General features: G+C 53.4%; 7 protein-coding genes across 7 annotated transcripts; 3 read left to right on the top strand and 4 right to left on the bottom strand.

Annotated features, from left to right (window-relative positions):
• Positions 1–129: 129 nt before the first annotated feature.
• Positions 130–4,150, bottom strand: BDV59DRAFT_88719 (putative phosphatidylserine decarboxylase Psd2). Its single transcript, XM_073697280.1, has 7 exons — positions 3,690–4,150; positions 3,533–3,577; positions 3,252–3,467; positions 2,778–3,192; positions 1,228–2,715; positions 423–1,174; positions 130–366 (listed from the first exon to the last, which is right to left on the bottom strand). The coding sequence occupies exons 1-7, from the start codon at positions 3,831–3,833 to the stop codon at positions 205–207; spliced, it is 3,222 nt and encodes a 1,073-aa protein (XP_073552129.1). The 5' UTR covers positions 3,834–4,150; the 3' UTR covers positions 130–204.
• A 1,216-nt stretch (positions 4,151–5,366) lies between these two features.
• BDV59DRAFT_88710 (putative MFS glucose transporter) lies at positions 5,367–7,444 on the bottom strand. The gene is made up of 2 exons (XM_073697279.1): positions 7,062–7,444; positions 5,367–6,989 (listed from the first exon to the last, which is right to left on the bottom strand). The coding sequence occupies exons 1-2, from the start codon at positions 7,158–7,160 to the stop codon at positions 5,619–5,621; spliced, it is 1,470 nt and encodes a 489-aa protein (XP_073552130.1). The 5' UTR covers positions 7,161–7,444; the 3' UTR covers positions 5,367–5,618.
• A 44-nt stretch (positions 7,445–7,488) lies between these two features.
• ssn3 (cyclin-dependent serine/threonine protein kinase SSN3) lies at positions 7,489–10,057 on the top strand. Its single transcript, XM_073697281.1, has 4 exons — positions 7,489–7,552; positions 7,757–7,929; positions 8,492–8,651; positions 8,702–10,057. The coding sequence occupies exons 2-4, from the start codon at positions 7,803–7,805 to the stop codon at positions 9,771–9,773; spliced, it is 1,359 nt and encodes a 452-aa protein (XP_073552131.1). The 5' UTR covers positions 7,489–7,552; positions 7,757–7,802; the 3' UTR covers positions 9,774–10,057.
• On the bottom strand, positions 9,911–11,864 carry BDV59DRAFT_88769 (putative metaphase-anaphase transition protein (Mlo2)). Its single transcript, XM_073697282.1, has 4 exons — positions 11,664–11,864; positions 11,543–11,597; positions 10,107–11,490; positions 9,911–10,056 (listed from the first exon to the last, which is right to left on the bottom strand). The coding sequence occupies exons 1-4, from the start codon at positions 11,777–11,779 to the stop codon at positions 10,049–10,051; spliced, it is 1,563 nt and encodes a 520-aa protein (XP_073552132.1). The 5' UTR covers positions 11,780–11,864; the 3' UTR covers positions 9,911–10,048.
• A 367-nt stretch (positions 11,865–12,231) lies between these two features.
• Positions 12,232–15,477, top strand: BDV59DRAFT_170469 (MCM DNA helicase complex subunit MCM2). The gene is made up of 5 exons (XM_073688415.1): positions 12,232–12,323; positions 12,413–12,528; positions 12,592–14,894; positions 14,953–15,122; positions 15,180–15,477. Exons 1-5 carry the CDS (start codon positions 12,319–12,321, stop codon positions 15,274–15,276), a joined length of 2,691 nt encoding a protein of 896 aa, XP_073552133.1. The 5' UTR covers positions 12,232–12,318; the 3' UTR covers positions 15,277–15,477.
• A 334-nt stretch (positions 15,478–15,811) lies between these two features.
• On the top strand, positions 15,812–16,580 carry BDV59DRAFT_170470 (putative NUDIX domain). The gene has a single exon (XM_073688416.1). It carries the CDS (start codon positions 15,898–15,900, stop codon positions 16,438–16,440), a length of 543 nt encoding a protein of 180 aa, XP_073552134.1. The 5' UTR covers positions 15,812–15,897; the 3' UTR covers positions 16,441–16,580.
• A 112-nt stretch (positions 16,581–16,692) lies between these two features.
• On the bottom strand, positions 16,693–19,400 carry BDV59DRAFT_170471 (Pal1 family protein). The gene is made up of 4 exons (XM_073688417.1): positions 18,938–19,400; positions 18,512–18,750; positions 18,044–18,452; positions 16,693–17,984 (listed from the first exon to the last, which is right to left on the bottom strand). Exons 1-4 carry the CDS (start codon positions 19,005–19,007, stop codon positions 17,197–17,199), a joined length of 1,506 nt encoding a protein of 501 aa, XP_073552135.1. The 5' UTR covers positions 19,008–19,400; the 3' UTR covers positions 16,693–17,196.
• Positions 19,401–19,818: the final 418 nt, after the last annotated feature.

Here is a 19,818-nt window from a genome sequence, read left to right on the forward strand (position 1 = left end):
CTGAATATATTCACAACCAACGTAGGAGTGACTGTACATGCACACAACCCCTGACTCTCCTCAAATCCAACTTTATGATGACAATGTTTATACGATGCGAATAAATCGCTCCAGAATGGATGGCACCGGGCCTGTTCCAAAACATTCATAAACGCCGTGAATACGTGACCTCGCCTGGAAACTGAGAAACAAATCCCACCCCATTCACGCTTGCACCGAGGCCTCAGTCGGGGGAGCCAAGCTTCCTTCGATTCGACGTTTGGCTGCTTGCATCTCTTCCAGAGTGACCTTTTCTGCCTTCTTGGGCATATCGGGCTCAAACTGAGGGACTTCGGGACTATGGCCCACAGACATGCCGACGCGGATCTGAAGTACGCTGTTAGCACCAGTATTCGAGCAAGCAGGGCCGGGCATCAACCTACCAGAGTCTCCAAAGCTCCCTTCGAGTTGTCCACGAGGTCTTTGTCAAACTTCATCGCACCCTCTTCGAACAACACAAGGAGAGTGCTTCCGCCAAACTTGAAGTAGCCAAGTTCTTCACCCCGGGCCACCTTTTCTCCGGCTTGTCGGGTGATGACGGTGCTTCCGACCATCATGGCACCGACACACACAACCATCACGCGGCCATGGGCCACCGAATCGATCGGTACAAGGACTCGCACGTTCTCGCCATACACGTCGAGGGCCGAACGGATTGCCATCGGGTTCACCGTGTAGTATTCACCTTCGATGGTTTTGGGAGTTCCCAGAACGCCATCCACTGGAATATGGAAACGATGGTAATCCTGAGGTGCCAGGCGGAATATACCCAGGGCCCCGTTCTTGTAACGCTTGACATCATCAGGGTAAGCAGAACCAAGAAGCCTTTCGATGGTGAATTCGCGCCCCTTGACCCAGATGCCTCTCGCTTCTTCAATGCTGTCAAACACCACACTCCGACAATCCGCGGGAGACACGACAATCCGGGGTTCCTCCGGAGCGGAGCAAGGCCGCGAGTCTGGCTTGAGTTGACGGTAGAAAAACTCGTTGAAAGTCTTAAACTTCTCTATGGGGAGGAGGACCTCGGACATATCAAGCTGGTGAAAGTTGATAAAGTCTCGAATCTGGCTCGCAGAATCTGGATCGTCATACTTCCTACCCTGTTTGATACTAAGCGACTTGAGAATTTTGCGAACTATTGCATATCAGCTTTGTTTTGACCAGGTTAAATAAGAAGGCTGGACTTACTTCGCTTTTTCTCCATCTCCCGGCTCTTCAAGCCCTTGTACAGCAGTCGAATACCAAGACGGACATAAACGCTCATCCGCTCCTCGTTGATTTGGCCGGTGATCCGGTCCTGCACGAGAATGTTCGCGGAGTTGGCACCGAGTCTGTAGCCTCCGTAGGAGATCTTAGTGATGACTTTCGAGTACCACTTCCGTTGCGCCTGACTGGAGGTCACAAAGCCACCCATAACCAGATTGTCCACCTGTCGCCAGTCTCGGCTGGCACAGGTAGCAATGTGCGTAATGATATCTGCGTCCGAGCGCTTCGCAAGTCGTGGCTGGTGGCATAAGGGGCATTCCCGCAGCTCGATTACGTGCTCTTCACCACGCTCGTCGCCAAGATCGTCTGGATGGAGGTCTTCGTAGTTTGGAGAAGGCTGATCGGTGGCTAACGTTGGCACAATGGTGGCGTTGGGATCAGCGTTGACCGGGTCATTTGTGCTGGTTTCGATCCCCTCATCCTCGCTGTAGGACTGGTCTTCGCTTTCCTGACTCCCGGTAGATGAAGTTTGCTCGTCAAGATTCTTGGCGAGCATTCTTGGATCCTTCTGTAATGCTTGCAGAGTGTCTTCGAGACACATAACGACTTGATCGAAGGTCAGATCCATTGTCTCGCTTGGCCGGTTCTCCTCGCTGAAGCGGCTGAAGAAGCTGTCGATGGTTGATTCCTTGAGGGTTGAACCAAGTGTATCAAGCATCGTGGTAAGTTCGACCTTGTCGATACGGCCGCTGTCGTCGGCATCATACTGTTTGAGCATGAGTCGCCAGAACTGTTGCCGGAGGGCACGGTAGGGCATGTATTTCGCTTTGACGACCAGCTCTGGGAAGTGTTTATCTTCCCAGCGTTCTTTGTTCTTGAGTGCCAACGGAATCCGGTAGAGTTGGAGGCCTTCGGATTCCAGCGGAGCAATTGCGCCGCCCTCGTTGCTAGTGACTGAAGTGGATAGAGTACCACTTCCGCTTTCAGGCACCGAAGACGGGGGTATCGGGATGGTGTTTTCCTGGCTCAGTTGGTTTGGCAAGGAAGCGGTGGAGCTCCTGGACCGCAGAACGGGCCTTGACAATTTTGACAAGCTGTGGGTGGATGGCGAAGGGCTGACTGAGATCTTGATGCCACCTTTCGTCGCCGAGGACGAGTCATCGGAGCCTGTTGGGTCAAGGCTGGGGTCCAGGAATTTGTAAAGGCCGGTTTCGGGGTCTGCCTCCGGCGCAGATTGAATAAGGGTCTGAAGGGGGAAGCCAGCAGAAGCGACAAAGTCGTTACCCGAGAACTTGTCCCGATCCATGACAGTGAAGCTTATCGTGTATGACTGTTCATGTCTCATGACCTGGAACACCATCTTCTCGTGGTAGGTCGGGTTCAGGTTGTGACGTACGACGGGCGTGCGGAGAGTCTTTCTACCAAGAGAAGTGACAACGAAGGGATCCATGTCGAAGGAGGTGCGAGTCACTGAGCTGTTGGTTAGCCGCCATTATAGGGCACGTTAATGATGGAAGACGACGGCGACGCACCATTCCGTTCCGGCGGAAGATCCGTAACTCGGACGATCTCCATGAACACGATTCCCTGTACTCCATTGCCGGCCCCAGAGAATTGATACGCCCTCGCGGCGAGGGATTTCCGTTTGAGACGTGCCAGACGCAGTCGTCTTCTCCGTTTCTCAACCACCTCCGGCTTCCCGGGGTCGTCTGTCTCGTCGGATGTCTCTTCGTCGATATCACCCAGGTCGTTTGGCGGGACCTGAGGGAATTCGTCCTCATCGTCTCCGGTGCACACGAGTTGTTTGAACTTGTTGTATGTCTCAATTGGGGCGGCTGACGGATTGGCGGTATCGATCAAGGAGAATTGCATGAGAATCTCGCCGGAGATGTTGCTGTCCTTCTTCTTGGTCGGCTTTCGTTTCGATTTCAAGGTGTACCATTTGGCCTATCCGGGCGTGCAGTTAGCACGAGGGTTCGACGCACCGACCGGGGAAACCTCCTCACCTCTTGATGGGCCTCTCCCTCTGAGAAGATGTCTTCCAGCGGGATGTCGAACTCGCCCAGATAGTCTTTCCCAAAACGGTCATGATCCCAACAGATACACTCCAACAGGGGCACCCCGACGACGGGCATCTCGAACGTGACGTTCCATTCCGGATTGAGGGATTTTAGTATTGTCGGGGTCGATTGACGCGCATCTCCGAGGGTGACGATGAGATACTGGGGGACACGCAGCAATGGTCAGTGACGAACAGGCGGACCGGTAAAACGCGGGGTTGACGTACAGGATCACTTGTGCCGCCACGATCTTTCGCAGCTAAATTCCGCCCCTGTTTGCAGCGACAAGCCAATTAGCCCACTGTATCTTCCTTGATTGATGTGGTCGGCAAAACGGCGATCGGCAGAGCCGTCCATGCCCTGACAAGTCACGGTCTCACTCACCCGTAAGACAGACACCTTCAGGAGCAGAGGCTTGGGTTCGACGGATCTCATGGGACTGGTACTTCGACTCTGACCGGGAGTGGAGTTATTGCTCTTTGCGCTCAGATGGGAGCTGAGGCGATGAGGCAAAGGAAGCCGCACCATGGTGAAGGTGGGCAGTGCGGGGAGCAGTGACGGAGACGGGACACGTCGCGTCAAGGCCGCAGCACGGGAGGATAGGTCAGACGAGGCGAATGGGAGGTAGGTAGGACAACGGGGAGTCAAGGATAGGGATTCAATGGGCTGTCAGAGGGCACGAGGAGAGAGAGATGGACTCCCACGATGGAGAGCCGGTGGTGGTTTTGAGAGGTTGAGGTGTGCCGGGGGGAGGGTTGACGATCTAAGATCTGCTCGGGTCGATCAGAAGGACCAACAACCAGCTTAAGAAAAACCAAGACGGGGCTCGATCCAGACTCCAGCCACAGGGGAGTAGATGGGTAGGTGTGTCTTTCACTACACAGACAGCAATTGATGGGTTGGAGTGGGATAGAAATTACAGGGACTAGTGGGGAGGAAGAGACGAGGGGATCAGGAGTGGGACGCGAGAATTAGGAGTAGAGAAGAGAGAGAAGAGAAGAGAGGAGAAACAAAACGGTCCCAACTGGCAGATATAACGTTGTTCTGATACGGTGAATGACGGTGGTGGGGATACTAAATCACTAGGGGGAGTCAACTAGTCTCAGGAATATCTGCATTGACACTGGAGGGGATGCGTTTCCGATTCCCATGGAGGAATCTAGTCATGCAGACGGAATCCACGAGGGAGAGAGAGAATGTGCGTGTGTGTGCGTGTGTGTATAGGAGAGAAGGTTGAGGGAGAAACGAGTCTCACCACGAGGGAACGAAAATGGCGGTGATGAGACTTTGAGCCACAAAAACCAGGCAGCCACATTCACTGCCTCATTCTGACCACCTAGTGGGGAAATCGAGTGGATCATGTCCAGTCTTTGCTTCTGTCAACTTCCACCTCCTCCGTAGTATACCCGATGGATCCGGAGAGAACCAGAGACGCTCTCGTTCATTTGATGGATTGGTTCTTCTAAGCTGACGGTACCGTTGAGAAACCCGATGAACCTTCTTTTTGCCCGTCACGCTCCATCCCACCCTACGGCAGTGATGTCATCTCATGTTCCACATCATACCGGACTGGATAGGCATCCATCCCAATGGTCCAATGTATCGCTTTGTACGCAATGGGTGGTAGGGCTGAGCGATCAAGCCGAGCATGTCTCCATCCATTGATCTCGCTGTCCGCCAATTGTCCCCCGAGGCTCACCTCCCTTGCTCTAAGGCAACCAAAATATTGACCGGTCGAACCCGCAGCGAAGCGTCTGTACGGACATCCCCCATCTCTGGTTTTGTTGAGAGTAGATCGGGCGGGTTCTGACCTCTCACTGGCTCGGCATTATGCACTGCGCTCCTGAATCGATTCTTGCCCCGCAGGAATCATATGCGCTGCATTGCGGATTCTACGGGTGATTGTTAGTGAGGACAATCTCCCGAGGGAAACCACTGCAGCGCAAGGAACTCAGACCGAGGAGCCAATTGTCCCGCCAATAATGCACCATCCAGAAGAATTGTTGGGTCTTCCCCGCAGTTGATCATCAGTGCAAGGAAAATACGGATTTCTCTGCACGGATGTGACTGGGCGCTTGGAGGGGAAGAATGAGAGGATCGTGCTCAGGGCGGTTTGCAGTAGGACACTATCTCATTACATATGTGCATGATTAATATTTACTCCATGGCATGGGTATAGACGCTGGCTGAGCCCTGAGCAGGTAACCAGCGTCTACAAAGGCTTTTTCTGGGAAGAACGAGCTGTAGCATTGCAGCACCTACTGATTAAAAGTTATAGCACCAAATAATTATCCTAGAATTTCAAGGTCCAGCCTAGTCCACTCGTCGACGTTCTTCCCTTCCCCAAATTTCATCAACACTCGTGGTGCCTTTAGTCTCAGGCACTCGGGCATAAATAAACCCTCCCAGGACAACAGCCATGGTGGCGAAAAGCCAGTAAATCTTGCCCCTTCCCAAGTAATCATTCAAGGCCGGGAAAAACTGAGCCACAATAAATGTGGCAATCCAGTTAGCTGCAAGAGCCCAGCTCTGTGCAGCGCCCACGGCCTCAGGTCCAACAAGCTCGGACGCCAGGATGAAGGGGACAGGGCCGAGACCAACTGCAAATGATGCGACAAACAGCAGGACGGCAATCGCCGATAGGGCCTTCTGGTTGAAATAGATTCCCAGAGCCAGCAGCATAGAGTTGAAGCCCATTCCGCTGATACTAAAAAGCAGACAGGCACGCCGGCCGATTTTGTCGGGCAGTGGTGAACAGGCCAGCGTGATGACCAGATTGATCGCGGAGATCACCACCGTCAACAAAGCTGCAGTTGTCGGGAGGAGGCTCTGTAAGAGGGAGACACTATACATGATAATGCTGTTGACGCCCGTGAACTGCTGCGCAATCATAACCCCAACAACCGCTACGATGGCCGGACGATAGTAGGGGTCGGTAACAGCCCGTACCATTGTCAAGGGCGGTTGCTTGGGAGGCATATTACCCGACGGTGGCGTCAGGAGAGATTGCTCCTCCGCAGAATCCGGTTGGGGGGCTTCTGAACTTCTCCAGCCCTCAATTTCATCTTGAATATCAGCATTATCCCCACGGATCCGCTGAAGGATCTTTCGGGCAAGATTCCCATGCTGGTGTTCCGCAAGCCAGGTAGGACTCTCTGGAACAACACAGAGACCGAGAAGCTGCAGTCCGCCTATAGCCCCAGCGACAACGAGAATGATCCTCCACATATTTCCTTCACTTAAAAAGTACCCAAGGGACTGGGTCAATAGAATACCAACATTGGTCATGATCTGGGTGAACGCCCCAAAGAATCCTCTAGCCCCGGGGGGAGCAATCTCCGAGATGTAAATTGGACCAACGACAATTGCCGCACCGGCGCCAACCCCGGATAACAATCGGCCCAGGCTCAGCACCGGAATCCCACCGGCCAGCGCCTCCGCTATGGGGCCTAGGACGAAGAAGACGGTCGTGGCCCGCAAGGCAAACAAGCGACCGTGTTTGGTGGAGATCGGCCCTGCCAGCAGAGCACCTAGGAAGCCACCGAGGGTATAAATGGAAGAAACCAGGCCGAACTGGAATGGGTCCATGGGGATGCAGTGCGGCAAGGAGTCGGGGATGGAGTTCGTGGAGTGGATGGTCTTCCGTTTGCACGTAATGACATCTTGGGGAGCGTTTAGCTCAGCCTGTTGCGAGCGGACTTTAGTCAGAATCAAATTTGTGTGATGTAGGGCGCGATAGAATGCATGGGGTCATACCAGGTGGTAGCCGAATTGGAGCGGTCCTAACGTCGTGACGAAGACAAGGTAGATCAGGTAGGGAGTGACCGTTGAGCGGACCGAACTGCCGGAGGACATGATGTCGAATGTGATGCTGATCTTTCCGGGTTAAGAGACGATAATTGGGGTCATGATTAAGTGTGTTAGAAAGTTGATGAGGAGTGAATATGAGAGTGTACAGAATGAGCTCGGGGATGACGTCCACGGTTCCAGTTGATCCAGGGACGACCCGATTGGGAAAAGCGGGTATGGACGGTACTGTATTGATGGCAACAGATACCTAGTACGGAGTACCTCCAGACTTAGTTGGAAGCGTTAACAAGGGGTCCAATATAAATAATTATTCCAGTTAGACTCTTGACTTTATCTACGCAGTAAGTGATTCTAACTGGTTTCCATTCCCAGAATTCAGACTGGTTATGGCATGCCATCTATTCCGGACCTTATGTACCTTACCTACTCCAGCCATCGTATGATACGTCGGATTTCACCCCCTCGTCATCCCCTTCCTCCTCTCCTCGACCTCCTCATCCTCATCCTCCTCATCATCTCATCATCATCCTCATTCTCATTGCTTCCTTCTGCAGGGTCCCATGCTCTCCTAGTGGGGACCAACGCACGAACATCCCCCTCTTTCTGCGCTTCCCGCCTGACTGGTTCCATGGACCATACAGTAATCCACCATCGATTGATAACTAATACCCAAATTCTCCACTATCAATGACTCTGACAAACCCACCGTCTTCCTCCGGCCCGTTCACTGCTGCTGCTGCTTCGTCTAGGCCTACGACGGCCTCCATCAGCCAGAGTGTCTCCCTGAAAAAGACCCTGCAAGCCGCTGTCGATGGTAATACCGGTTAATTGTCATTATCTTTACCCTTCTGCTTTATTATTCTTTCTTTCTTATTCTCTTCGTTGACTTGGGACCGTCGCTGCCATCGTCGTTTCTCCTTTTCTTTCCTTCTTGCCACCGACTTCTCTCTCACCTACCCAGCCCGATCCCCGTCACCATGTGTATTGGTTGATACAGCGTCTTTCCCATCGCTTCTTCTACAAACTCTTGTCCTGGAGGAATGAACCTGTAAAAAAGACCTGCAACGGCGAATTTCCCGTCCCTTGGCTATTTTCTTTTCGAATTGTGCGACAGTCTCTCTGTCCTCGAGCTTGTGCTTCCTCGTCATGTTCGGAAGGAATTTCCCGTTCTTTAATTCTCTTGGGGGATTCTATCCTCGTGGTAATGGCTCTCCCTTGCAACTCGCCGTTGTGTGATTTGGCTTGATTTTGGTCCCTTTCTTACCTTCATGTCTTTTCTTCTCACCGTCCCTTGTACAGACTTACTTCCCTTCCGTCCTGTCCTCCCCAGTTTTTGTCATGCAGTCCACCGCCGCTAACTTGAACTCTATCTGAAGAAAGCTTAGACCCGAGAAAACCTTCAGGGACCGGGTATACCAGTAAAGTCCGTGTCCGGGACAAGTACCATATCGTGGGGTTCATCAGTAGTGGTACATATGGTCGTGTCTATAAAGCCATTGGGAAAGATGGCCAGAAACGCGAATTTGCCATCAAAAAGTACTCCACAGTCGTTCGTTCCATTCAAGGTCTATAACTAACAACCTTAGGTTCAAGCCGGACAAAGAAGGAGAGATCATTCAGTACACCGGTCTCTCTCAATCTGCCATCCGAGAGATGGCTTTATGTTCCGAATTGGATCACCCCAACGTAGTCCAGCTGGAGGAGATCATCTTGGAGGACAAATGTATATTCATGGTCTTCGAATACACAGAGCACGATCTCCTCCAAATCATTCATCATCACACCCAACCACAAAGGCATGCCATCCCTGCACCGATGGTCCGATCCATCCTGTTTCAACTCCTTAACGGTCTTCTCTATCTCCACACCAACTGGGTGCTACATCGGGACTTGAAACCCGCCAACATTCTGGTCACATCTACCGGCGCCATCCGTGTTGGGGACTTAGGTCTCGCCCGTCTCTTCTACAAGCCCCTCAATTCCCTCTTCTCGGGTGACAAGGTCGTCGTTACCATATGGTACCGTGCTCCCGAGCTCCTTATGGGGAGTCGACATTACACGCCCGCCGTCGACCTCTGGGCTGTTGGCTGCATCTTCGCCGAGCTTCTTTCCCTCCGGCCAATCTTCAAGGGCGAAGAGGCCAAAATGGATAGCAAAAAGACCGTTCCCTTTCAGCGGAATCAGATGATGAAGATTATTGATATCATGGGTGTACCCAATAAGGAGATCTGGCCCGGTATCGTATCGATGCCCGAATACCCGCAACTCCAGTCGTTGACCATGTCGCGCGCTCCCCATTTCAGCAACCGCTCGTCAAATCTGGAAGGTTGGTACCAAAGCTGTCTGAAGAATGGCGGGTACTCCACGAACTCCACTGCCGGGACCCCGGGCGCGGATGGCTTTGATCTCCTGTCGCGCTTACTGGATTACGATCCCACTAGGAGAATCACCGCCCGCGAAGCCCTGGAACACCCTTATTTCAAGAACGGTGGGCCTATCCCGGCCAACTGCTTCGAAGGATTCGAGGGCAAGTATCCCCATCGGCGTGTCACCCAGGACGATAACGACATTCGATCTGGTAGCTTGCCGGGCACGAAGCGGAGCGGCCTACCGGACGATAGTCTGATGGGCCGGGCGTCAAAGCGATTAAAGGAGTAAGGGTTCCATCTGTATATTCAACTCGCGGATAAGTACATACATAGTTGTTAGGATCGGGTTCTCGCATTTGGATCTGGCGTTGGAGTTCCGGCATAAGGGTTGTCCAGTTGGTGGATAGATTTTCTACGATACAGACATGATCGAATAAATAAGAGTCGCTTATAACCATTGCATGTCTTAAAACTATTTCCATGTGGTCCAGTCCATATGCGCCCTATTAAATCCAGTTCCAGACACCACCCAAGATAGACCCCCCAGATATCATATACCAACAATCAATATCCTAACCAGAACTCAGTAAATTGTTTTGTGCAAATCAGGGAGGACACGTACCATTCTGCTCTCGCCGGTGATCATCCCCTTCGTTGTCGTTATTGCCATTATTCGACGCGGCCGAGGCCTGACCAGCTGCATCCTTCATAGGCTCGTCGTCTCCCCGAAGCTTTTCAAAGTATGATTTGATATCGTCTGCGCTGACAGCGGTCCCACTCTCCGCAAACGGCTTCAGGAATTCCTTGACTTTGTCGCGCAGGTGGTTGTAGACCATCGCTCCTTCGATCGCCCGGACACGGTCGATATTGCTAAGCGCCGCCTCGCCCCGATCCAGAAGACTTCCAGTGCCCGTGCTGCCACCCCCGTTGGCCTCCCCGTCGTCGGATAACGGTGGCTCATACGTCTCCTCTTCCTCGCGGAGCTGCGGGTGGTGAGCGAGGTTCGGGTAGCATTCTGGACAACGGCAGAAGTGATCGCGGAAGTCTTCTTTGACAAAGAGCGAGAAGACCCCAGTCGAGCTGGTCTTTGGCAGAGAGTCATGCTTGAAAATCTGTTTGTCGGCTCCTACAGGCTGTTCCTTGGCTTCAGGTTCCGCCTTGGACTCTTTTTCTGGGATCGAGTAATCACTTGCATTGTCAGCATCACCGACTTCCTTTGTCCGCTTGGCTTTCGACCCGTTCTCCTGTCCGTCATCTTCCAATTTCCGCTTTTTAGAATTGGCAGACTGGTCCTCGCCCGAATGATCTTCGGCCGGTGCAGCCGAATTCCCTAACGTGGACGACAATCCGCCCTCCTTGGACACTGGCGAGAGGAACCCCGCGGTGCCGGCGTACCGCTTAAGCCATGGGTTTGACTCGACGCACTTGTAGCACAAAAAGGTCTCGAAGTCGTCTTCGGCGGGGAAGCCCGGCGGAAGGGGGATTTCGTCGTCGTCGTCGTCAGCCTCAGCGTTCATCTGATCGTCCTTCGTCTTTTTATACCAATCGCGCGGCAGCCCGATGAGACATTCGGGATGCCACCAGTCCTCGCCACAGCCGCCCGTCTCGGCCGTCCCGAGCCCCAGACACTGGAACATGGTTCCTTTCTCTTTCTCGGCATCGTAGTTCTCGCCGCAGCCGCAGAACGTATTCCGGAAGTTATGGTTATAGCGGTTTCCCGGGTGCGGCTCCTCGGAGCGGACACCGTTCGCGCCCGTCTTGGGGTCGCTTCGCAGGGTGCACGGCGCGCCGGAGGACACACGGGTGGTGCCACAGTCACAGACAAAATTGCGCTTGTTGAATAGCTCGACCAGGGTGTGTTCGCCATGACAGGCGATGGAGCAGGAATAGCAAACTCCAGCGGCCGTGAATGGTGCGTCGGGCGTTGCAGGAGGCGGGTTACACGTTAGACAGGCGAAAAGACTCTGTCGAAGGGGGCCTAGAGCTTGTGTGCAGGAATCGAAGGACTATTTGGATTAGGGTGGTCGTTCGTTAAGAGAGGTTTCCGGGGGTGCTTACGTATGGCATCACTTCGCGCGCATCGGCTTCCAGTCGCATCTGGCTCTCGATGAACCTGAATATCGGGTTAGATATGAGAGATTCAAGCGGCGGACAAATAAGATAACGTCAGGAATCTTACTCTTTGGCTGTTTGCGAGTTCTGGGAGCTGAAGCTCTCGCGCCGCTTCGCCGCATCTTGTCCGGTCTTCGGGTGGTCGGTGTTGGCTGCCGCGCCGACTGGTTCAGAGGGATTCATGGTGAATCCTGGTCCCCTGAGTGATGAGGTATGAATACAAGGGATGTCAGACGAAAGAATTGATAGGGATAGAGTGGTTGACAGAAGTGGTGCGTTCAGTCCTCGCGGCTGGCCTGGGATAACATCCAGTGTTTGTTCGGTTTGCACTGACAGTCCACCATTGGGTTGGTGCTATGGCACTCCTATATCTTGAACACACGCGTATACTGGTAGGTAGGATGAGTCGAGTCAGAAATCCTATCTACATACCCGATGGAATGTACCAGCGATTAGAATAAATGGGATGTACTCCGTATGAGATGCCGGCTATGAAATCTTTCGGCCTCAGGCAGCCTACCCAATCGGGTTTAATTGAAGCGACGCGAGACGCGTGAGACGCGTCGAGAGGTGGGCGCGCATCACCGCCTCGGGAAAAGGAAAGAAGTTCCTTCCCCCCTTCCATCATAGGAAGAAAAAGCACAACGATCATCAAATCTCTTCTCTTCGTCCATTCCTCTCACCCTCCATTCTCCCCATCCTCTCCCATCCATATACAGACCATGAGGTATGTTCGCCGCCATGTTCTCTCCGATTATTCTCCTTCAATCACCGCACTGTCCGTCGAGTCCCCCGCTAATCATCCTTTGTGTGCAGTTCACCACTTCGTCCCAGTCACTCTGCCGCAAATCGCGGCCTGGGGAACCTCAATCGACGCAAGAGATCGAGAGAGCCCGACGATGATGCCTCCTCCGTTGCTCCCCCTTCCAGTCGTATGTACCATCCCAAGACAGAAATTTCTCATGAGTTGTCGAATGGAGATTAACGGCCCCCAGCTCCCCCTTCCTCTCCCCCTATGCTCCCATTCGATGAAGATGAGGAGCGTGATGAAGAAGCAGAGCTTCTAGGTGACATTGATGATATTGATGAGATGGCGGAGGACGAGGATGCAATTGACCTGTTCGGTGACAACTTCGAACGAGACTACAGAAGCACTCAAGACGACCGCTATCGCGGAGCCTACATTGACGACGATGATGACCAATCAGAGATTGACCTTGGTGCTCGTCGTCAACTCGAAGCTCGTATGGACCGCAGAGATCGTGAATTTGCGGCACGCCGCAGTCGCATGCCTGCCGCCTTCATGCAGGACGACGAGGATGGCGACATAGATCTCACCCGCCAGCCCCGTCGGCGACGACACCTTTACGACGAAGAGCGGGAGGACATTGATATGGCCGAGGACGGCATGGATGAACTCTCCCTGGAGGAGCTAGGTGATGTCAAGGCGGCCAACATCACCGACTGGATTCTACAGCCCCAAGTTCTCCGCTCCATCTATCGGGAGTTCAAAGCCTTCTTGACCGAGTTCACTGACGAGGCTGGCGCCTCCGTGTACGGAAACAAAATTAAGACTCTGGGTGAGGTCAACTCGGCATCTCTGGAAGTGTCTTATGATCATTTGGCGAAGGCCAAGCCAACGCTTTCCTACTTCCTTGCCAACGAGCCTTCAGAAGTTCTGAAGGTATTCGATCAGGTCGCACTTGATGTCACTCTCTTCCATTACCCACAGTACCATGACATCCACAATGAGATCCATGTCCGTATCATGGACCTCCCCATTGTCTACACGCTACGACAATTGCGCCAGTCTCATCTCAACTGTCTTATCCGAGTCAGCGGTGTCGTCACTCGCCGCACTGGTGTCTTCCCTCAGCTCAAATATGTCATGTTCCTGTGCGGAAAGTGTGGCACAACCCTGGGTCCCTTCCAGCAAGAAGCAAGCCAGGAGGTCAAAATCTCCTATTGTCAAAACTGCCAGTCGAAGGGTCCCTTCACCGTCAACTCGGAGAAGACTGTCTACCGTAACTATCAGAAGTTGACTCTTCAGGAATCTCCCGGCTCCGTTCCAGCCGGTCGTCTCCCCCGTCAGCGTGAAGTCGTCCTCCTGGCAGACCTCATTGACACAGCCAAGCCAGGAGATGAGATCGAGGTGACAGGAATCTACCGCAACAGCTACGACGCTCAGCTCAATAACAAGAACGGATTCCCCGTCTTCGCTACGATCATTGAGGCCAACCACGTTGTCAAGTCGCATGACCAGCTCGCTGGATTCCACTTAACGGAGGAGGACGAGCGTGAGATCCGAGCTCTATCGCGTGATCCAGACATTGTCGACAAGATCGTTCGCTCTGTGGCCCCTAGTATCTACGGTCATGAAGACGTTAAGACGGCCATCGCCCTCTCGCTGTTCGGTGGTGTCAGCAAGGAGGCCCAGGGTAAGATGTCGATTCGTGGCGATATCAACGTCCTCCTCCTAGGTGACCCCGGTACCGCCAAATCACAGTTTTTGAAGTACGTCGAGAAGACGGCCCACCGTGCAGTGTTTGCCACCGGTCAGGGTGCCAGTGCTGTCGGTCTAACTGCCAGCGTACGGCGCGACCCTCTTACCAGTGAATGGACATTGGAAGGCGGTGCCCTCGTGCTCGCTGACCGTGGTACCTGCTTGATCGATGAATTCGACAAGATGAACGACCAGGACCGGACCTCTATCCACGAAGCTATGGAGCAGCAGACCATCTCCATCTCTAAGGCCGGTATCGTTACCACCCTCCAAGCCCGTTGTGCAGTGGTCGCCGCCGCCAACCCCATCGGAGGCCGCTACAACAGCACCGCCCCCTTCTCCAACAATGTCCAGCTCACGGAGCCCATCCTGTCGCGTTTCGACATCCTCTGTGTCGTCCGCGACCTGGTTGAGCCGTCTGAGGACGAGCGCCTTGCCAGCTTCGTCGTCGAGTCTCACCACCGTGCAAACCCGCCGCGGCCGCTGCGTAACGACCAGGGCCAACTTGTCAATGCCGACGGCCAACGCATCGATGAGGAGGGCTACCGCGTCCATGAGAAGACTGGTGAACGTCTGCCTCTGCGTCCCGAAGAGGTCGCCCAACGTGACGAAGCGGCCCGGAAGGCCGTCGAAGAGAAGGACGGAGAGATCCCACAGGAACTTCTCCGCAAGTACATTCTCTACGCGCGCGAGCGCTGCCACCCCAAGCTTTACCAGATCGATCAAGATAAGATTGCACGCCTGTTCGCCGATATGCGACGGGAGTCGCTCGCCACTGGCGCCTACCCCATTACTGTATGCTCCATGCCCACCATTATTCCTCCGCTTGCCGTCTAACGTGTATGTGCTATAGGTCCGTCATTTAGAGGCTATCATGCGTATTGCTGAGTCCTTCTGCAAAATGCGTCTGTCCGAATACTGCTCCGCGCAGGACATTGACCGCGCTATTGCCGTGACGGTGGATTCGTTCATCGGCAGCCAGAAGGTCAGCTGCAAGAAGGCGCTTTCGAGAGCGTTTGCGAAGTATGCTCTCCCGCACCAGCCTATATAATATATGTGTGCTAACTTCTCTGCTTCCAGATACACCCTCTCCCGGCCGAAGCCCCAGTCGAACCGGAGGGCTGGTGTCGCTGTTCCGGTTCCGTTCACGCCTCGGGCGTCAACGAGAGCGCGGTAAAACCAATGGCCCTGGACTCCAACGTCTCTAGGCCAGTGGTGGGTTCTACTAGTTAATGTGATGACGGTTTGGGTGTTTATCTCGCTTAAATTTTAGAACTGTTTGCATGATTGTTTCCGGATTGATTCCCTGGGCTTGTGGCGTTCAGAGGGCATTTTGTCTGTCGATATTGTCGAATTCCAATGATGAGATATAATGGACTGGAATTGAACTGAAGCATTTACAATATAAATATACCCACGGAGCGTAGCATCGAGATACGCGTCGTTAAAGATATTAGAGTCTTTTATTCCCAGGTTAACCAATCGTACCTATGGCCGTGGTCCTTTCAAACTTATTTGGGCCGGCTCAATTACTTGGACCTGCTCCATGGTGGCTTCTAGATCGCCCTACCAGGTACTTAAGCAGCTGCAAGAGCGTAAAGGCGGTAAAGCAACAATAATACCTAGGTATTAAGGATGCCCCCTGTCTAATGAAGACTTGAGACTCATTTCATCTGATACTTACTATTTTCTCTTCGAGAGCAAGCTCAAAAGCCTACGCCTGATGTCCATGTAAGATCATGTATTAATAGCTTTGTCATGCTCTCTGAGAAACCCACAGCTACCGCGTTCTGTTCCAATGGCCACCTCCAGATACCCCACCTTTCAATACACTTCCGACGAATTCGTCGAACGCAGCGAAGCTATCCTGCTTGACCTGTCACGTGAGATAAAGCGTGTGTGCTTGATTCACTACATTGAAAAGGATGAATGGCTTCTCGCAAAAGGCCGACGCAACTGTGGTGAATCTCGAACAGACGCCGCTCTGAGAGAAGTGAAAGAGGAAACTGGCTATCAATGCCACATTCATCCCGTCAGGATGTGGACTCGCGCTCCAGCAGTAACCGAAGCGGAAGATGTTCCAGACCAGGCTCGGTCGTACCCCGGTCTTAGTGAGCCTTTCATGCTCACGGTTCGAGGGCTGGGTGGGAACTCGGGCGTAAAATTGATCTGGCGGTACATTGCTGCGGTCGAGGAGGACGTTGCTCGTAGGGCACCGTCGTCTACTGGCTGTGGTTTCAGAGCTGAATTTTTCACGTACGATGAAGCTTTACAGAAGTTGACATTCCAGGATGATCGTAACGTCTTGTCGAGGGCCATCGGCTTGGTGGGAAGTTCGTGAGAGTGCTTCTTACCATTCTCTATGAACGCGTGAAAGTGTATAAATGTCCATGGAATATCCGAAATGAATGGGATGGGATGCGAAACGCAATCAACCCCGTGGCATAGATTTGCCACGGGGTTTACTGCGTCTCAAAGGGGAAAAATGAAAGATGCTGTAAATTGGATAGCGCAAAGGGATGCTGGCCGTTGTCCAGTATCGGGAGTATATATGTCGACCATCAGTCACACGCCAATAGGTATAGAATACGGCCACCATTAACGCGACCATTCAAAGTTTTACTAAGGATATATATCACTGATAATTCGGTACAAGATACAATGAGAATCGGAAACCGACAAGCTATAAGTTAAGAGACAAACCAGACCCAATTGGTACCCGCATTTTCCACCGTAAAAATGATTTCTGTAAGATAACACCAACGCCGAGCCGAAGGTAAGGGGTGCGCAAACAAAAACAATCGAGAAAGGAAGTCACTTCAATCCGAACAATGTATATCATCCGAACATCCTCGAGTCAGTCCATCACGAACAGATGGTGCCCTTCAAATACTGACCAGTCTTAATGACAGTCACGATGAGAAGGACGCGGACGGCGTGGTTTCAGAGACACGGGCTCCTCCCAGGGAACACGCCCGCGGAGGTATAACGCGGACGCTATCCGGGATTCTCGCTTCCGTGCCCATAAGATTCACGTTCAGGCATCAGGAACAGATGATCAGGTATAGAATACAGCCGTAAGTGTACAGAGGAGAGCTCAGTCGTTGCTGACCCGCCGCTCCGGGCGCGGCTTTCTCAGACTCTTCATGCGGTTAATGAAGCCACCGCCGCCCATATTCTTGTTCTCGTCAAGCCCAGAGTTGCTACGTTCGTTGGTGAACCGACGTTCCAGACCTGTGCTTTGCTTGGGGCTGCTCGAGGAACGGGTCCGCCCGACATCCTGCGACTCTCCTTCGGCAATGCGAGCACCCTTCTTATCCCATGCGTCATCGTAATCCTGGAAGAACGGGTTCTTGTCGTTTGCGCGCACTGGACCAGAGTTGCTGGTGCCCGGAGCAGCCGTCAGATCGGGCGAGGTGACAGCACGGGCGCTACTTGGTGCGCGATTGATACCACCGCGGAGTCGTTGAGCCAGGCTCTTCTTCCGTTGCAGACCACCACCATTCATACCATTGGTAATCTGTTGTTCATTTTCGCTCTCGCGACGCTGCATGGCAGCTCGGCTGGCGGGAGCGCCTTCCAGGAAGGTGCTGGTTCCAAGGCCCATACTCTCCGATCCATGAACGGGTTCAATACGAGTCGTTGGGTCGAAGTTGGTGGGTGGTCCTCGGCGGAAGTCGATTGTGCCTGATGAGGCGAAGTCATTATAGCCCTCTTCCGTTCGGCCGTGGAAAAGATTGAGATCAATCTTGTCCTTGACGGGTCCGGATCCTCCCAGGGCCATGTTAGTGGAGTCCTTGGGAAAAGCCTGCATCGGAGCCGTACGCAGGCCCTTACGGTTGCGATTCGGGTTGCATGCATCGAAGGGACCGTCGTGATGGAACACTACAGCAGGTGTTAATCGTGAACCGAGATAAGTAACAAGATTGAACCGGTGCGCTTACTTCCTGTTCCGTAAATGCTGGTCACATCCAGCTTGTCGATGATATCCAGCTGGTAGTTGTGTCTCTTGGAGCGGGATTTCCCGTCTCGATGGCGACCCTCGCGCTCACGCCGGCGTCGCTCGCGGCGCCGTCTGTCGTCCTCGGAGTCTAGGAGTTTGGGAGTGCGCTCCATGACGGATGATTCTGAGTTGCGACGGGGTCTCCTCTCGGGATCGCGGGATCGCGTACCCTTGGACTTCGACGGCGGGTCGGCGAAAATATCAAGGGGGTCTTTTTCACGGCGGGTCGAGCGCTCTCGGGAGGAAGGGGGGTGTCGGACAGTCGCACTGTGCTGGAACGGCTTGTCTGGGCGAGGAGGGGCAGGTCGGTAGCCGGTCGGCTGGGGTTTGGCGTCGAGGGTCAGATTTTCCTACACCAGGGATGTTAGCCGGGCCGACAGGGCGATGGTGCAAGGGAGGGAGGGTATACAAAAAGATCACGGGTTTTCCCCGTGACGTCCGTCTTATCGTCGATAGGAGAAAACATGCTTCCGCCGACGGGAGCGGACTGCGGGGACAAAGCGTCGGTGTCGTCCAGGAAGGGGTTGGTCGAGGTTGGGCGTTCGGGGCGAGTCCCTGACGCGATGGAGTTGGAGGGCGACAACGCACGATTTCTGAAGGGGTTGTTTGATCCCAAGTTGACAGGTGAGGCCTGACGGATGGGTGAGACTACCAGGGACAATGTCAGTACTTTTCATCGCCTAAAATAAGGAGAACAGTAGATATAAAATCATCCGTGCAGGCGCTCCAGGGGAAGCAGCCCCGCCCGAGTGAAACGGCGCGAAAGAAGGGATCAACAAGGAACAGAGTCTGGAAATGATACAGCGCGAGCGACAGAACGAGACAGGTGACGCACCTGGAGGGCCCAGCGACACGCTGGGTGGATACGCCGAGGGGAGCGATGGTGGTTGTTGAGAGGCGTTCATGGTGATAACGGTGCAGGAGAAGGTGGGAGTCCACGCAATGAATCCACAGAGTGGGCGGCGAGGGGAGCGGACATCAAATAAAAAGGAGATTGGAGGGGAGCGACGGGCAGCAAAGCGACTCGCCGAGCACACAAGCAGTCGCAATGCAGAAGGTTATGGGTTCCGAACAAGGAGAAGAGGGTTGAGCCTAGGCTGTTGGCTGAAACAGCGATGCCGCGGGTAGGTCGGTCCAGGGGGGACAGTTGCAGATGATTGACTGTAGGCGGGAAGAGACTGGAGAGACTGTACCGGGGGGGAGTTGAATAGGCGGAGGGAAGGGATCAAAAAGAGGAGAGAAGAAGAAAAGACGGAGAGGAGAGAGATGAAGAATGGAAAAGAGAAGAGAGAGAGACAGAGGGAAGAGAGAGGGGAGAAGGAAGAAGGACGAAGAAGCCTCAGGTGTCGTCCCCCTTCTTCTTTGGGCCAGCGATCGTCGGGTAACCCTCCAGTCCATCCGACTGACGACTTCTCCTGATTCTTAGAGATGATTAATTTCTACGGCGTCCTATTTCTGCATCTTTAACAGCATTCCCCGTCTACAGGATGATGCCATATCCCCACGATTCTACCCTCGACTGCCACTGCCACTGCATCCAGCCGCAACATACTATTGGAAATACGTACAGAGTAACAGAAAGAAGCCCCCAAGATTGGATCGACATGACCACGCAATGTGCCCGCCATCTTCTTTCTCCTCCCTTCATCGGGGAGACTGACAGGCGAAGAGAGATCCATTTCATCTCGTTCTGAGTTTAGGGGGAGGACACTAACG

The sequence above is a fragment of the Aspergillus ambiguus genome (assembly GCF_047715705.1).
Source record: "Aspergillus ambiguus strain CBS 117.58 unplaced genomic scaffold BDV59scaffold_3, whole genome shotgun sequence".
NCBI lineage: Eukaryota > Fungi > Ascomycota > Eurotiomycetes > Eurotiales > Aspergillaceae > Aspergillus > Aspergillus ambiguus.

Excerpts from the sequence above, each read along its gene's own strand:
- ssn3 (XM_073697281.1), top strand. The coding sequence starts at position 7,803 with ATGACTCTGACAAACCCACCGTCTTCCTCCGGCCCGTTCACTGCTGCT. Across the intron at positions 7,930-8,491 it reads CCTGCAAGCCGCTGTCGATG|AAAGCTTAGACCCGAGAAAA; the intron begins GTAATACCGGTT and ends CTCTATCTGAAG. Across the intron at positions 8,652-8,701 it reads CGCGAATTTGCCATCAAAAA|GTTCAAGCCGGACAAAGAAG; the intron begins GTACTCCACAGT and ends TAACAACCTTAG.
- BDV59DRAFT_88719 (XM_073697280.1), bottom strand. The coding sequence starts at position 3,833 with ATGGTGCGGCTTCCTTTGCCTCATCGCCTCAGCTCCCATCTGAGCGCA. Across the intron at positions 3,578-3,689 it reads TGAAGGTGTCTGTCTTACGG|GGGCGGAATTTAGCTGCGAA; the intron begins GTGAGTGAGACC and ends CGCTGCAAACAG. Across the intron at positions 1,175-1,227 it reads GGAGATGGAGAAAAAGCGAA|TTCGCAAAATTCTCAAGTCG; the intron begins GTAAGTCCAGCC and ends GATATGCAATAG.
- BDV59DRAFT_170471 (XM_073688417.1), bottom strand. The coding sequence starts at position 19,007 with ATGAACGCCTCTCAACAACCACCATCGCTCCCCTCGGCGTATCCACCC. Across the intron at positions 18,751-18,937 it reads CGTGTCGCTGGGCCCTCCAG|TCTCACCCATCCGTCAGGCC; the intron begins GTGCGTCACCTG and ends TGTCCCTGGTAG. Across the intron at positions 18,453-18,511 it reads GGAAAACCCGTGATCTTTTT|GAAAATCTGACCCTCGACGC; the intron begins GTATACCCTCCC and ends TCCCTGGTGTAG.
- BDV59DRAFT_88769 (XM_073697282.1), bottom strand. The coding sequence starts at position 11,779 with ATGAATCCCTCTGAACCAGTCGGCGCGGCAGCCAACACCGACCACCCG. Across the intron at positions 11,598-11,663 it reads AACTCGCAAACAGCCAAAGA|GTTCATCGAGAGCCAGATGC; the intron begins GTAAGATTCCTG and ends CCCGATATTCAG. Across the intron at positions 11,491-11,542 it reads CGCGCGAAGTGATGCCATAC|TCCTTCGATTCCTGCACACA; the intron begins GTAAGCACCCCC and ends TAATCCAAATAG.
- BDV59DRAFT_88710 (XM_073697279.1), bottom strand. The coding sequence starts at position 7,160 with ATGTCCTCCGGCAGTTCGGTCCGCTCAACGGTCACTCCCTACCTGATC. Across the intron at positions 6,990-7,061 it reads TCCAATTCGGCTACCACCTG|GCTGAGCTAAACGCTCCCCA; the intron begins GTATGACCCCAT and ends CGCTCGCAACAG.
- BDV59DRAFT_170469 (XM_073688415.1), top strand. Across the intron at positions 12,529-12,591 it reads CGTTGCTCCCCCTTCCAGTC|CTCCCCCTTCCTCTCCCCCT; the intron begins GTATGTACCATC and ends AACGGCCCCCAG. Across the intron at positions 14,895-14,952 it reads CTGGCGCCTACCCCATTACT|GTCCGTCATTTAGAGGCTAT; the intron begins GTATGCTCCATG and ends TATGTGCTATAG.
- BDV59DRAFT_170470 (XM_073688416.1), top strand. The coding sequence starts at position 15,898 with ATGGCCACCTCCAGATACCCCACCTTTCAATACACTTCCGACGAATTC.